Source organism: Biomphalaria glabrata, chromosome 16 (genome assembly GCF_947242115.1).
Source record: "Biomphalaria glabrata chromosome 16, xgBioGlab47.1, whole genome shotgun sequence".
In the NCBI taxonomy this organism is placed as follows: Eukaryota; Metazoa; Mollusca; class Gastropoda; family Planorbidae; genus Biomphalaria; species Biomphalaria glabrata.
This window is the reverse complement of record NC_074726.1, coordinates 28,707,768-28,724,311: the sequence shown is the minus strand read 5'-3', so window position 1 is coordinate 28,724,311 and position 16,544 is coordinate 28,707,768. Positions and strand designations below refer to the sequence as shown.

Genomic DNA, 16,544 nt, shown 5'->3' with positions numbered 1-16,544 from the left:
TTATTACCATTTTTTTTAAAATCCGAACATAATGTAACATAAAGTACCTAACTTAAACGATCTTCTGAAGTACATAACTATCTGTGTATAATGTCTTTTAATTCACATTGATACTGTAAGTAAAGTAAAGTTCCCCTTTCAGACCTTGTGGTCTATAGGGCAGATGATGTAAAGGTCATCTGTTTCTGTGGCCTACGGTTAACAAGGATGTCATGTTATTTTTTATATTTATTTTGTTATTTAATTTATTTAATCTTACCTAACATGTTTACATACTTTATGTTAGGTACTTTTTGCACTGCAAGGTATTTTATGTTAGGTGTTTTTGGTAGATCGTTTATGTTAGGTACTTTTTGTCAGGTACTTTGGTAGATCGTTCCAATTTGGTACTTTATGTTACGTTATTCAGTAGATGGTTTAAAGTAGGTACTTTATGTTAGGATATGTAAGGTACTTTATAGTATGGTCTTTGGTAGATCGTTGAAGTTGGGTACTTTATGTTAGAATATGTAAGGTACTTTAAGTTAGGTACTTCAGTAGATCGTTTAAGTTAGGTACTTTTTGTTAGATTATGTTAAAGACTTAATGCTAGTGCATCTAGCTGTGGTAGATAGTACAAGCCTTTGTTACCATGACATCAAGTTAGTATTTTTATTGTTAATTGTTGTCGATAGTGTAAATATTTAAGAAATAAATGCGCATGCGCCATCACGTGAAACCCTCAATCCTAAGTTACACGTCTGCTGTGCTACCCACTACATCTCTACTGACCGTGCGTGGAGCTAATGAAATGGTCAAAGAAGAAAACAAAACATGAACACAGCTCTGAACACTGAACATTGTAGCAGCTATGTTTGTTCACTCTCCGTTATTGGAAGGAAAAAATTGACATTTTAAAACTGGAGCAATGCAAAGAAATGCTAAAAATAGGTTTTTAACAGCTTTAAAGTTGTAAAATTTTTTATTTTGTTTTAATTATTGAAACTGATTTTTTTTTTTACGACTTTTGACATTAGATGGACAGTCCGTACGTATATGTCAAGTCCGGCTGTGAAATCTGACGCACAAATTGCCGATTACAAGAGAACAGCGCTTGCATCTGAGAAAAAAAAAAGCAAAGTCAATGACACCAGCTCCAGCTGGAATAACCTGCCCAGTGTGCAGCCGAACATTTCGGGCTCACATAGGTCTCACCAGCCACATGTAGAGGCATAAAACTCCAGTGCAAAGCCCTCAGCCCCCTGGATGACAAAAGTGGCCGTCATCGAACCACGATGGACGAACTACATATGTAAAGTAGAAATGTTATATTTTTTGTTATTTTTATGAATTATATGAACTTCAAGCAGCGTCCAAAAGTCAAACAATTTCTCGAGCTATTCTTAGCCTTGATGGAACTATCACATGACGACATGACGTCACTCTAGTTAATTTTTTTTTTATTTTTTTTTTACGTTTAAAAGTTTCAAGAGTTTGCCGAGTTGGCTTGTGACAATTCGAGTACAAACAAGCCCGTTGTATGTAGAAATAAAGACTGCGAACTGTGGACATTCATCTATAGACCACTTTCCTTGTTTGTTTAATAAAAATATATGAATGAATTCCACGAAGAGCTCTCGATGATGGCAATATTTAAGTTGCAATGTGTAGTAAATACAATGGGCGTTCATATATGATTAAATAAACACAATTTCAGCTGCGAGACGCTTTGTAAATAATTGCGCAACAGAAACTTCAAATATTCAAATATGTAGATCCTATATTTGTAACAGAAAGTTAACTGTATTTGTTTCCCCCTTGGACGTCACACATGGTACATGTTCGTATCACCATAGGCGATGTATTGTGCCGTTCAAATTCAGAGCATGTCTGTTTGCATTCTAATGCTGTGCTTTGAACTTGTTGCGGGTAATACTATTAACCCTTCGTTTAGCACGTGCATCCATCTTTCTTTAATCTAACCATCCATCTTTATCATTCAAGATGTCAAGTCTTTCTGCTTTGTAACCCTCGATCCTCTCCACTTTGTCCATCTGTCTGTCTGTCTGTCTCTCTCTTGGTATCACGTTGATAACCTGCTTTTATTCTCTCACTTGATCTCTCTCGTGCTCTTTCTATTAATCTTTCACACTCTCTTGGTCTCTCTCTTGATTATTTCCTCTTTCTTTCTCTCTCTCTCTCTCTCTTTCGACCTTTTTTTCTCTCAAAATATCTATTTCACTCTTTCTAGAACTGTCTCTCTCTATCTCACTCTTAATCCGTTAATCTCTCTCGTGTTCTTTCTATTAATCTTTCACACTCTCTTGGTCTCTCTCTTGATCTCTCCCTTGATTCTTTCCTCTTTCTCTCTCTCTCTCTCTCTCTCTCGACATGTCTTTCTTTCTCTCAAAATATCTATTTCACTCATTCTAGAACTGTCTCTATCTCGCTCTTAATCTCTCTCTCTCTCTCTCTCTCTCTTGAACTGTCTCTCTCTTAATGTCTCACCAAAGCACCTAACAGCGTACAATCAACCATCACACTGACCCACTCCTTTCTTTGCTTCAGTTTTCTCTCTCTCTCTCTCTCTCTCTCTCTCTCTCTCTTTCTCTCAAAATATCTTTTTCACTCTTTCTAGAACTGTCTCTCTCTATCTCACTCTTACTCTCTCTCTCTTGAACTGTCTCTCTCTTAATGTCTCACCAAAGCACCTAACAGCCTACAACCACACTGACCCCCTCCTTTCTTTGCTTCAGTTTTCTTCACAATTTTCAGAAGTGACATTTAACTTCCTGGCCCTGAAAGCTCTTAGCACTGTGGATTCGAACACTTGAACTCAACGCTTCCTCTTCACCAATCATCCATATTCTCTTGGACACCTTAGGGAGAGAGACAACCCAAATATTTGTCCAACCAGTCTCCTCATATCCTGTTTCCTACTTCTGCATCCCAAGCAGCATAGAACCATCCATTTTTTTGGGCTTAGCTTTTCCATCATCTTCTATTCTTATCTTTCAACCTGGTGTCATTCCCTGTAGGAAAGTGTTTAGGAAGTCCTTAAGATCGCTTGTATAGATTGATACCTTCAAATAACAATAGTGTGTTGGTGAGAGGTTGAAACCGCTTGGCTACGCCTTGGCCACCTAATAAAGGGGGGGGGGTCGAGTTCGAACCCCAACTCGTGTTTGCTGACCACCTAAAGGCAGCTAGAAAACTTTCTGCAAGCTACCCCCTCCCCTCATTGGTCCACAAAAGAGATTGGACCATAGTGCACAGTGTATGCCATAAGTATGGTGCACAGTGTATGCCATACGTATGGTGCACTATGTATGCCATAAGTATGGTGCACAGTGTATGCCATACGTATGGTGCACAGTGTATGTGTATGCCATAAGTATGGTGCACAGTGTATGCCATAAGTATGGTGCACAGGGTATGCCATAAGTATGGTCCACAGTGCATGCCATAAGTATGGTGCACAGTGTATGCCATAAGTATGGTCCACAGTGCATGCCATAAGTATGGTGCACAGTGTATGCCATAAGTATAGTGCACAGTGTTTGCCATAAGTAAGGTGCACAGTGTATGCCATAAGTATGGTGCACAGTGTATGCCATAAGTATGGTGCACAGTGTATGCCATAAGTATGGTGCACAGTATATGCCCTAAGTATAGTGCACAGTGTATGCCCTAAGTATAGTGCACAGTGTATGCCATAAGTATGGTGCACAGTGTATGCCATAAGTATGGTGCACAGTATATGCCCTAAGTATGGTGCACAGTGTATGCCATAAGTATGAAAGAAGCGCTACGTAAAAGCAATAATAATAGTGTCCCCTTTCAGATCTTGCGATCTATGGGGCAGATGATGTAAAGGTCATCTGTTTCAGTGGCCCACGGTTACCGAGCGATTTATGTGGCCAGCACAACGATCAACCGCCTTCGCTTTTCCCCAACTAATGTCAGGGACACATTTGAACTGGGTTGACTAAGAGGCGCCCTAAAGATCCAAAAATTTAAAATCTCAGTCAACATCTGAGATGAACTCCTATTGATAAATCAGAACAGGAAGGACTCAATCCTCCCGTAGTGCTCTGGCAAGAAACTGGGCCGTTCGGCGTAATGTCTCGTACCTACCCTACAAGTCGTGTGACTGCTCAGACACGCCCCCCCCCCTTTAGCTCTAGGGAGCTGGGGCCACGTTAGTTAAGATTTCAGCAGCGTTTGTTGAGCTTGTCCGAAAGGTGTCACAAATGAACTTTAGTGCCTGTGCCTGTACTCGGTCGAGTGATTCGAGGGCTCTTTTACTGGCGTACATTTGAACTGTATAGCTGTACTCAATTTGCGATCTAATGTCACCTAAGTACAATGTGCGTAGCATGTCAGCTTTGGCGCCCCACTTTGTGCTGGCCAGCTTTCTTAGTAACGCTAACTTCTCCGAGGCTTTTCTTTCAGCATCCTGGACGTGCTGGAGCATTGACAACTTTCTATCCAGGGTCACCCCTAGATATTTTGGCGTATTTTCACGTTGGAGTCGCAGCCCATCGAGTTGAAGCTCGAATGGATCAGCCTTCACCAGGATTCGAACCCGGGAACCCCTTAGTTCGGATGCCAAGCGCTTTACACAGTCTCTTTTTACAGCAGGTATACCTTATCAACAATTTCAGAATCTAAATTTCACTAGATCTAACGTCACCACTAGAAGTAGAAAATAAACGAGAACAAATAATAAAAAAGAACATCTGAGCGCGGGTTTATTGTCGCCAAATATATGTCGCAGTAGAGCTCAAAGTTGAAACTAGTCCGTCACGTTGAAGGGATGTCAGTCCCAGCGCAGAGTAAAATTGATCGACAACTGATCACTTGGAAGTGTCAGGGGAGATAATAGTAATTGATGAGGAAGGTAGACAACTTTCGCAGACCTAGTACTCGAAAACATGAGAGTAATCGTTCTTTTTTAACCGTGTTAACTCTTCAACTTCGAACGGCCTTGCTAGCAGGGGCTACAATGGATGAACAGAATTACAAAAGTGGCTACATAGCATAGAGTTTGGCAGATTTAAATTCTTAATCATTTCATTTCGTCTTCTATTCCCGTTCATGTTTTTTTGTAAACTTTTAAATCTTACTTCTGGAGATTTTCATGCTAGGATTATTCAGAGTTATCAGCTCATTGCTAGCGTTATCATTTTCAATTTGATTCTACAGCGCTGAAAACACAACAGTGCACAAACGTTTTTCTAGACACCCGATACACCCAAAGAATATCTAGCTTTTTAGGAATTTATCTCCATTGTATGGCAACCTCCAATGTGTTTGAGATGCTAATTGTTGGAATATGTTTGAATTATATTAAATCTATCTATCTATCTATCTATCCATCTATCTATCTATCTATCTATCTATATCTATCGATCTATCCATCTACCTATCTATCTATCTATCTATATCTATCTATCTATCTATCTATCTATCTATCTATCTATCTATCTATCTATCTATCTATCTATCTATCTATCTATCTATATCTATCGATCTATCCATCTATCTATCTATCTATCTATCTATCTATCTATCTATCTATCTATCTATCTATCTATCTATCTGTCTGTCTGACTCTTTCTCTACCTATCTATCTTTTTTTCTTCTTTTCATATTAGCTTTATCTTCTTATATACATGCATATATCTTCCATATATGTGTGTGTGTATGTGAGAAAGAGTGAGAGAGAGAGAGAGAGAGAGAGAAACATCAAATCACTTACCTATATATGAATATCATGAAGTTATTCTATTTTCTAAATTTATTTTTTCTTTCCCTAGACTTGACGTCGTCAATGAACTTCTGAAATGGTCAAACACATTTATGAGTGTCAGTGAGCCAATCATTTATATTATTATGCATTTAATCATCAAAATACCTACGACCATAACATAAAACAATAAAAATTAACATAAGTAGCAAGCGCCATGATAAGTGATCATTGGATAGAGCACGCGATATCCTAGTATGCAATGGAGATAAACCTGTACGACAGTGCTGAACAACTGAAGAAAACAGCACACTTGTTTTCCTTGGCACAGTCTGCAAAAGAGCTCACAGCTCAGCAGCAATAAAGCTGGCTAGAAGAAGAAGAAGATCTCTATTTCAAGCGTGTACTAATACATATAAACGTCACTATATTTAGCCAGGATGCCTTCGCTGTCTGCTCTTGAAGGCAAACGTAATGGACCTCATACACCAATCGTAAACAAACAACATTTAGCCACGTGATTCTATATATCTTCAATACAAATTGTGTAATCCATAAAGACTGTCACGTGATACGTCGTTTTTCATTGTTTTATCAATATTATGACGTGGCTAAATATGTTTATTTACGATTGGTGAATGAGGTCCATTGTTGATTGGCTGCTCATGTTTTAAGATTTTTTTGTGATGTTGTTTTGTTTTCTCGTGGGATATTTGGCCAAGGGTGTGGGGAGAGCGCTTGATATCAACATTTTTTATCAACATTATTTATCAACATTATTTATCAACATCTTTTATCAACATCTTTTATCAACATCTTTTATCATTATCTTTTATCATTATCTTTTATCAACATCTTTTATCAACATCTTTTATCAACATCTTTTATCAACATCTTTTATCAACATCTTTTATCAACATTTTTTATCAACATCTTTTATCAACATCTTTTATCAACATCTTTTATCAACATTTCCTGCTAAGCCTCAAGAAAAGAAATAGTACCGATGATAGTAGTCTACTTTATGTAACGCCTTGCCCATGAGGGCGTATATGAGGGTGCGGGTTGTACAATTTTGTTTCGTCTTATTTTGTTATTTGTGCGGGGTATACGCATGTGCGGGGTATACACCTGTGCGGGGTATACGGGTATATGCGCGACAGTACGGAAATACAAGATAAAGTATATACAGTTCCTCCTTCGTGATCCAAGATGAGCACATACGTCATTTCCTATGAACTCGAAGTTGACTGTAATGTCCAAATCCTCGCTTTAAAATGCCCCGCCGCATACGTGGCTTGGGTAGGTTAGGTCAGTTGCAGATACGCCTGCTTCTTCTCTCAGCTTTCTGTTGGTTTGGCGCTCTTTCGCCCTGGCCACTCTTCTTGCTTCATATCTAGTGACTCCGAGACTCACAGCTTCAGGCCAGGAGGAGACATCGAGAGCTAGTGCTTCCCAGCCGTGAATGTCAATATCAGACTCCTTGAAGGAGCTGTTAAGGGTGTCTTTACAGCGCTTGTATTGATGCCCCCTGGGAGCTCTTTCTTGCACACAGCTCCCAGTACAGAAGTCGTTTTGGGAAGGCGATTGTCTGGCATGCGGACTACATGTCCCGCCGATCGAAATTGGGACCTTTTTTTACTGTGGCATGGATAATGTTCATGTTGTACTTTTATGCGTACGAAGCATGTGTACCGATAGTGTTTACAGAGGAAGCATTTGAAAGTTGTGTACAAATAATGCGTACATAAATTGTGTAGAAAGGATTGGTGTGGAGGGTTATACAGATAATGTGTACGGACCATGTTTACAAAGGATACTTTTGAAAGATCTGTGCACAAATGATGTATACGGAAAGTGTATAGGAGAGATTTGTACGCATTTTGTAGGGAGTCTGTTAATCAAGGGTTCTCAAATTTAAAATGCTCCTATCACAACAATTAAATTAAACGCTGCACAAGATTTGCTGGTTTACATTAAAATGATTTAATCTATTTATATAATCCTCTTCATGGCTCAAGAGTTTGGATACCAAGTAATGCAAAGATCACTCTTTTATTTATGCAAGTCGGACGGACTAGAGTTACCCCGCGTAATTTTCGAGGCGAAAAAAAAGAGGGGGGGGGGAACACAGTTCTCTATCTCTTCTATACAAATTACGTATATCCATAAAGGCTGTCACGTGATACGTTTTTTTCATTGCTTTATCAATATTATCACGTGCTAAAAATGTTGTTTATTTACGATTGGTGAATGAGGTCCATCACGGGTATTGCATAATGCAGTTTTTTTTTTTATCGCGCGAAGGATTGGCGTTTTCCATATCGAATGATACCCCGAAATGACAATTTTGGTCTATATATTTCAGGAGATTTGTATGAGTTTTCCAAAGATTTTAATAATTTCCAGATTTTTCCAAGACTTTTCGTATATTTTGCAATTTCATGTGATTTCCGGGAGCTCCTGGAAAATCGACAGGAGGCAGCGTGAAATCTGTTATAAGTTATAAAATGGTTTAATTGAATAATTTATACACCAAGAATTGGCGCGGGTCCTATGAAAGTGCGGGCCCACTGCGGTCGCATAGGTTGCACTGGCCTAAGGCAGGCCCTGCAAAGTAGCTGCGTATGCTACGCCGCCGGTCGACTAGTTATGATTATTTTTCTTATTTGGATGTTTTTATTAGAATGTTCGATTAACTCCCTTTGCAACCTCTACATGACAGCAAACATTGATACATATCTACGGACCCAACCTATGTATTGGTAATCACGATACGCTAATGCGTGTAACCTATGGTTTACAGGTTGGAATTCATTACTTACACCTACAGTTGAAAGTGAAGTGTAATTTCAATATCTAGTATGTTTGTTAACCAAAGAGTGTCTTAGGTAGCAAATATAATATAGTAGATATTGAATGTTGTTTTGGTGTTAATCTTTCCGAATAAATAAAAGTAGACATAAACAGAGTGCCTAGTTAATGAAGGCCATGGTGACGAAAGAAACAAAGAATGAACAAATCACATCAACATTGCACGGGCCAATGTTTTGCAGGCGTGTTGAAAATAGCAAAAGACCAAAGACTGAGACAGATGGAGTCAGGTTATTAAAGAGTCAGCGTTGCCTCCGCAGGCCTTTCTCTCCTTACACAGACAAACGGCAAAACAAGTTATGAGCAAAAAAACAAGTTCCGCCACGTTAACATCTGCTAAGCAACTAAGTTGCGCCAAGTTCACGTCTGCTAAGCAACTACGTTGCGTCAAGTTCACGTCTGCTAAGCAACTAAGTTGCGTCAAGTTCACGTCTGCTAAGCAACTAAGTTGCGCCAAGTTCACGTCTGCTAAGCAACTAAGTTGCTCCATGTTCAGGTCTGCTAAGCAACTAAGTTGCTCCATGTTCAGGTCTGCTAAGCAACTAAGTTGCGCCACGTTCACGTCTGCTAAGCAACTAAGTTGCGCCACGTTCACGTCTGCTAAGCAACTAAGTTGCGCCACGTTCACGTCTGCTAAGCAACTAAGTTGCGTCAAGTTCACGTCTGCTAAGCATTTAAGTTGCGTCAAGTTCACGTCTGCTAAACCACTACGAATACTTTTTTAATAGGACACTATTCACAAGATGGTAAGGAAAGTCAGAGGAAGACCAAGTAAACAATGGATTTGTGTGGAGGGAAAACAGGACAATAAGAAGAAATTACTACATTGTGTAGTAATATGCAAGGAAGCTTGCACCTAAATTTCTCTGCATCATCTTCCCACTATAGATAAATTTATTTTTTTTCATCTATACTACGCAATGGGCGACATTGTACCTACATTTCTCTGCATCACCTTCCTACTATACGCTAAAAGATACAATTTAAGTTTGTTAATTTTGCATATATTTATTTTAAATTAATTGGCGTTTGTGACTTTTTCTAGCTATACTAAATCACAAGAGAAAATCGGAGGCTGTTCCAATATTTGAACCAATCATGTCTTTCTCTCTTTAAAATAAACCTTATACATGAAATCAATACATCTAAAATGATTCTATTGTTTGTACTCAACACACACACACATATTTTTTTTTCTTTACAATAATTCCGAGTTTCAACAACAGTAAACGAGAAGGGGAGACAATAAGTGAATATCACAATGACTAACATATTGGCAGTGTTACTGTTAAAATCGTGTGTTGCTTTTTTTTAATAGCAGCAGAACATGGATCCAAGTTGGAGGTGCGGGGGCTGATTGGTTATGCACTTGGGTTCGAATCTCGGTGAAGACTGGGATTTTGATATTCGGTATTTTTAGGGCGCCTCTGAGTCCACCAAGCTCTAATGGGCACCTGACTTAAGTTGGGTAAAGTAAAGGCGGTTGGTCGTTGTACTGGCCACATATCACCCTGCTCGTTAGCCGTTGGTCAAAAGAAACGGATGACCTTAACATCATCTGCCCTATAGATCCAAGTACAACTGTTACAGTTTAGAGTTCGCCGCTATATGCAGTTTAAAACTAAAAATACCGACATCATTAGTGACGAAAAATCAAGTGTGAAAAGGACGACAATGTCTTACATTACAGTCACAATTGCATCACAGTTCCAGACTAGAAGTAACTGCTCCCAGAGTCAACAGCAAGGTGTACGTAACATAAGTTGGGGAAAAAAATATCAGGAAAAAAAAATACCACATAAAATACAGAACCAATGAACATGTCGTAACGCCAATGATCGACTAACATTACGCTTTGGAGGAGATAATTTAATACTTCTGCTCCAACGCAATTCTACCCATTCTCTATCACTAACTGAACGGTCAAATTTCAAACAAGTACAGTACCATAGTTCTGTTGACCGATAGAGGCTGGTATAAAACGTATCGCTTATAAAAAAAAATGATTTGAAGACTATTTAGTCCAGGGGTTCTCAACCTGTGGATCGCGACCCTTTTGGGGGTCGATTGACGATTTGCCAGGTGGTCGCCTAAGACCATCGAAAAAATGAATTGTTTTTGTCCATTCTTCTATTGCTGTGTGTGTATGCGGAAAGGGGTGGGGGGTTCGCGGCAGCGTGGGGGGTTGTAAAAAGGGGTCGCCGAGCCTAAAAGGTTGAGAACCGCTGATTTAGTCCATGGCAGTATTGACTTATCCTCAGGGTTGTCCATGGGGCATATTTGTCTATCCTATCCCATCCCATAGCAATTTATGCCTGTCCCGTCCCATCTTATGAGATTCCCATTATAATATTAATCTGGAATAGAGTTCAAATAAAACCATTAAATATATAACGTTTAGGTCTAGTTTTAGTCACCTTACGGAACTCATTTTTTTGGCGGCCATTTTGAGGTGCTACGTTTACACGGCCTCTACTCAGTGACTACGTGATTTCAAGTGTCTGCCCTTCTGCCTTCACAAACTGTTTGAAATTTTCAACTCAGAATGAAAATCAAAAACGAAACAGATTGCACCAGATTAAACTTAGCTTTGTATTTACAGAACGCCAAGCCGCGCGCATGCGCAATGTGCCAGTCTGGCAGTGTTTGCCGCTCGTTAAATTGAGAAAAAACCTAGACAGAGCCTTTAAAACACCTAGGAAAACCTAAATGATTCTTTAGACCCGAAATCCTTCCCGTAGCACAATGCAATTACATAGATGATGAATGGCTTCTATTTCGTTGCACTTAGCAGCTGTGAATTTCAGCCTAAATTTATTTTACAATATCAAGTACTGACTTCCATGGGAAATACAAATGTGTGCTGTCTCATACCTTCCCATTCCATCCCATGGGACGTTTCCCTTGGGATTCCCCCCTGGTAGCAACATTCCTACAACAGTAGGCCCTACTAATCCTCTACCTCCTTCATAAATTGTGTTGTTATTTTGTTGTTGTTGCTATACTTGTGTTTTTTTTACTATGATGAGATGCACGCTGTAGACTCGAGGAGAATGTATTTCTGCACATCTAAGGGAAGGAAATCGTTTGTCTGTTTGATGTCTTGAAGATGGATTTTGTTTTCGTTGGGGGTGGGGGGGGGGGAGGAGTGCCAAGGGACCCAAAGGAAAGCACTTACTGAAGACAGGCTCAGAAGACGTAAATAAAACTTGAATAGACACCGACGGACAACAACTTTGCTGCATTAGTTGTGGAAAAATATGTAGGTCACAACTGGGCTTGCTTAGACGTGTGAAACTGCACTCTTCCTTAATCTTTGGTTTCGAAGACATTGCCAATATTATTATTATTATTATTATTATTATTATTATTATTAATCACAATACGTTAATACACAATATGTTAATACACAATATGTTAATTTACAATTTGATAGTTCACAATATGTTAGTTCACAATATAGTTAGTACACAATATGTTAATACAAAATATGTTAATACACAACGTGTTTCGATCGTGACAGTCGATGTGATTCATAAAAAACTTAGGTCATTGAATTTGTGAGATGTGTGGCTGAGGCCGCTGAGATGCTTAAACTGCTTGGTTACCTAACAAGCTTGGGCTCGACACCCGGCTCGAGCAGAGTTGTATTTACTGAGCGACTAAAGGCAGCACGGAAAACCTTCTCCCACTGTTCTACAAATGAGATTGTACCATAGCGTACTGAACATGCTATAAGCAGAAAAGTTGCGCTATTTAAAAGCTACTAGTCGACCGGCGGCGTAGCATACGCCGCTATTTTGCAGGGCCGGTCTTAGGCCACTGCAGCCTATGTGACCGTAGGATCCGCACTTTCATGGAAACCGCGCTAATTCAAGGTTTATAAATTATTAAATTAAACCATTTTATAACTTAAAACAGATTTCCCGCGCACTCCTGTCAATTTACCAGGAGCTCCTGGAAATCTCCCGAAATTGCAAAATATACGAAAAAGTCCTTAAAATATACGGAAATACATTTTTTTAAATGTCATTTTGGGGTGTCATTCAATATGGAAAACGTCAATCCTACGCGCTATTGATAAAAACAGCATTATGCATTGGCCGTAATTGTGTAATCTGGTGAAAGAAACTTCTCGCGCCTCAAACTAATGAAGAATTACTTGAGGTCAACAATTCTCGTTGATAGATTGAAACACTTGGTATTTCTTGCTATTGAGCGGGATCTATGTGGGAGACAGAATTATTATGATATACTGTATGACTTTGCTACACGCAAGGCTCGTAAAGTAATTCTGTACGTAGTAAAGAATGAATAAAATGCATAGACGGATTTATTTTCTAATACAAACTCTTAAATTTGACTTATTGTCCGCTTCCCTACCCGAACTTGGCTCCGCGAAATCCGTTTCGAATAGGGCCCCACAATGCTTAAGTCCGGCCCTGCTATTTAGTGTTTGTAAAATGTTTGACATGTTTCGGATGTTCCTTTAGAGTTGACGATAGTTTACTTCCTAGTCCAAACCTCCCGCATGGGATGGGAGCGGGCAGGGTTTGACAGTCCAGCGCGCAGCCATCCGTAGCGAGCTGTGAAAACGTGTTTCCCCCCCCCTCTTGTTTTTTTTTTTCATGGGGATGACTTATTATGAACTATATATATAGATTCAATAAAAGCAAAAAATCACTGAACTTACCCTTTTGAAAGCTGTTGATCTATTTGTTGCTTTTCTAAACTTTTTATTGTACTTTGACTCAAACTATGCTCTGAGTCTGTTTCTAAATTTGAATCTGAATCGAATGGAATGTACTGAGGAGACAGGTTGTTCCTCTTGCCAAAGTTCAAGGGCATTCTGTCCAAACGGCCCCTCTTATTGGCGAGATCGAGTAAGCTGAACGACCTCTTCCCGTAGGTCAAGGGCATCCTGTTCATACGCGACCTCTGCTGAACTGTTATGGCGTCTGCGTCTAATCCGGTAGGGCGAAAGCGTTCAACACTTGGCTCTCGTTGAAAGCTCGGATCAGAATTTGGGTTGAGATGTGTAGGGTTCATGCCGGTGTAGCGCTTGCCGTAAGCAAATGGCATGCCTTCCAATCTCGATCTCCGGACTCGAACTAATGGCGTCCAGGTGTCTAGAACAGATGTGCCCTTCTGACTTTTCTTGTCCATCCAATCGTCAGTCTCCAAGAAATCGGCGTTAGTTGTGAAAATGTCCTCCTTGTTGTACGAACTATCGAAGCTGCTTTGAGGGCGGCACCTAATAATGATGTTGCCTTCTGTATCCCTCTGAACAGAAAAATCCATAGGGGCATTACTGTTTTCTTTCAAGCAGCCGACCTGGAAGAGTTCGCCCGATCTTTTCCCATAAGTTAGCGGCATCCGTTCCAGTCTTCCCCTTGACTGCCTCGGCATCGAGCTGAAGAAGCTTTCCCAGTTTCTCTTTCCGTAGCTCAGTGGCATTCTGTTCAGACGATCCCTCTTCCCAATAGGGTCACTGGGATCTCTGTTGTTTTCGGGATCGCTGTTCAACGTTTTATCTTTAACCTCTTTCGCGAAATTACGCTGCGGGAGAAGCGTGTCAAGAAATGTTTTCAATGTCCCTATAGAACCAGTATTGTCCGTGTCACACTTGTTCCCCGTGGCTGCTGAAACTTTTGTAAGACTTTCTTTGGCCGTCCTTAAAAGCTCCGGGCCGTATTCTTTGCCGAACTTGTTTTCAAATCCAGAATCGCGCTTCCCATAAGATAACGGCATGCGGTCGAGTATTCCCCTGGACAACCTTTCAAACAATTTTGGTTGACCTTTTGCGGAGTTTGACGACATCTGGTCCATCCAGTCGCTGATCTTTCTAAGCTGTGTGCGAAGTCTTTCAAGCTCAGCAGTATCCAGAACATCGCTGCCAGGATCGGGTTCATCTTCTGGCACGCTTATGGCATTGTCGCCATACTGTTGGCTCTGCCCGAGCGCATCTGTGGCAGATTCCTTTCCGCTGCTGACCATGGTTACCGCTGTAATCTGAAGAAAGAGAACTCCAAGGAAACAAGCGTGAAGACGGAAGTACATTCTGATTTCTGGTTTCTATGTCTGTGAATAATAATAATAATAAAAATAATAATAAAAATAAAATAAAAATAGTAATAATAATGAAAAAAAAAAAAAATAATAATAATAATCTTTATTATCCATAAGGATAATAGCAAAACAAACACTATTTTTTTCATAGTTTTAATGAATGATAAAAATGTATCTTAAAAGACTATAAAAGTAGGGCCGGATTTAAGTAGGCTCCAACACTCTTTTGAAAGTGTCGAAAAATCCACTTCTAAATAACACTACTTATATCTAAAAGCATGCCATATTTTAGAAGAAAGAAACAGAGTGCTTATTAAGTCAGTGTCGTGTTCCTTCGTTTAAAAAAAAATATTTAATAAGGAAATTTTATTATCAAAAAAAAAAATATTATTTTTTTTTTTTTTGTGGAGGATAAGGCCGTGGGTTGATGCACTGCCGTAAATACGGAGCTGTGTTACCAGGGTCACTGGTTCGAGCCTTGGTAGGCGCAGTCCTTTATTTTCGTCGCATTTAATTCACTACTTTCTCTCATTTAAAAACTTGGTCCCTGGTGCTGCTGTTTATTTATATTTAATGTATGTAAGTATCACATTTGTTTCAGCACCTAGCTTCAACTCTATGTGTTACGAGCAGACTGCAAGCGGACCCTGCTTAACCACGTCAGTGTGGTCAACCGTAGGATTTAAAACATTGTCGGTAAAAAAAAAATGTGAATATCTTTATTGTGGGGGGCAAAGGGGGCCCTTTCTTGTAGATCCCTCGGGGCAGTTGCCCAGTCTGCCCTCCCTTAAATCCGGCCCTGAGTAGATCTACACTTTCCCTTGGCCTATATAACTCTTGCGGAGGAGATTAAATATGTTTTATACATTTTGATTAAGTTTAACTCCTGTGAGATTTTAAGCAAACGCAATAGATTGCTACAAAATCTACAAATCGGGGTGGTAATATATAGATGAGTGGTAAAAAACAACAACAACCGCTTACCTAGATGAAGAGCTGAGTTCCAACCCCGAAAAAGACGAATTTTTTGTTTTAATTTGAGATTAAACTAGATCCTAGTGGCGTTTGTTGGGCGCCTAAAGGCAGAATCTTCCAGATAATCCCTCCCCACACATGTTCACAAATATATATATATATTTGTTATAAACCTGGTGGTGGCACAGATGGGGGTAGTGGTGTGAGTGTAGTCAGCCGACGCAAATCGCCCCAGGCCAACGCTAGACGAGCGGTCAACCGTGACGAGTTACGACGGTATATGCAATAAAACATAAACAACAGGATAGCCAAGGCAATGGCCACCATGTCACGGTTGCAGAAAAGAGTCTGGGACAACATATTGCTGACTAGCAGTACTTAAGCCCTAGTCTACCGGACCTGTGTGTTGAGCACCTTGCTGTACGGAAGTGAAACATGGTCAACCTACTCATGGCAGGAAAAAAAGATGAATGTCTTCCACCTCCGATGCCTAAGGCGGATCTTTAAAATAAGATGGCAAGATAAGATAACCAATGAGGAAGTGCTACAACCAGAAGGGTGCCAGAACATCCGCTCTGTTATCAGTAGCAGACGCCTTGGCTGGCTTGGCCACGTTCGTAGAATGCCAGTAGGTCGACTTCCACGGGACATCCTGTATGGCGATCTAATAGAAGGCAGGAGAGCCGCTGGTCGCCCACTTTTACGTTATACGGATGTATGCAAACGCGACATGAAGCTCTTCAAAATCGACACTGGCAACTGGGAAGAGGTGGCACTGGACAGATCCACATGGAGAGAGAGCATAAAGGAAGGGTCACAGATTTGCAGATGCCATACACTACAGAAGCAGAAAGAAGGGTGAAAATACAACAGCACCTGGTGATTATATATGCCC

At 40.1% G+C, this 16,544-nt stretch overlaps 1 protein-coding gene across 1 annotated transcript in view; it reads right to left on the bottom strand.

Moving 5' to 3' along the window:
- LOC106069792 (uncharacterized) overlaps nt 1–16,544 on the bottom strand; it is a 39,298-nt gene that overhangs the window by 2,216 nt on the left and 20,538 nt on the right. Inside the window, exons 2-3 of the mRNA XM_056014788.1 lie at nt 13,299–14,686; nt 5,744–5,823 (exon numbers count right to left, since the gene is read on the bottom strand). Coding sequence (XP_055870763.1) covers nt 5,757–5,823; nt 13,299–14,665 — 1,434 coding nt within the window. The 5' untranslated portion in view covers nt 14,666–14,686 and the 3' untranslated portion in view covers nt 5,744–5,756. The remainder of the gene's footprint in view (nt 1–5,743; nt 5,824–13,298; nt 14,687–16,544) is intronic.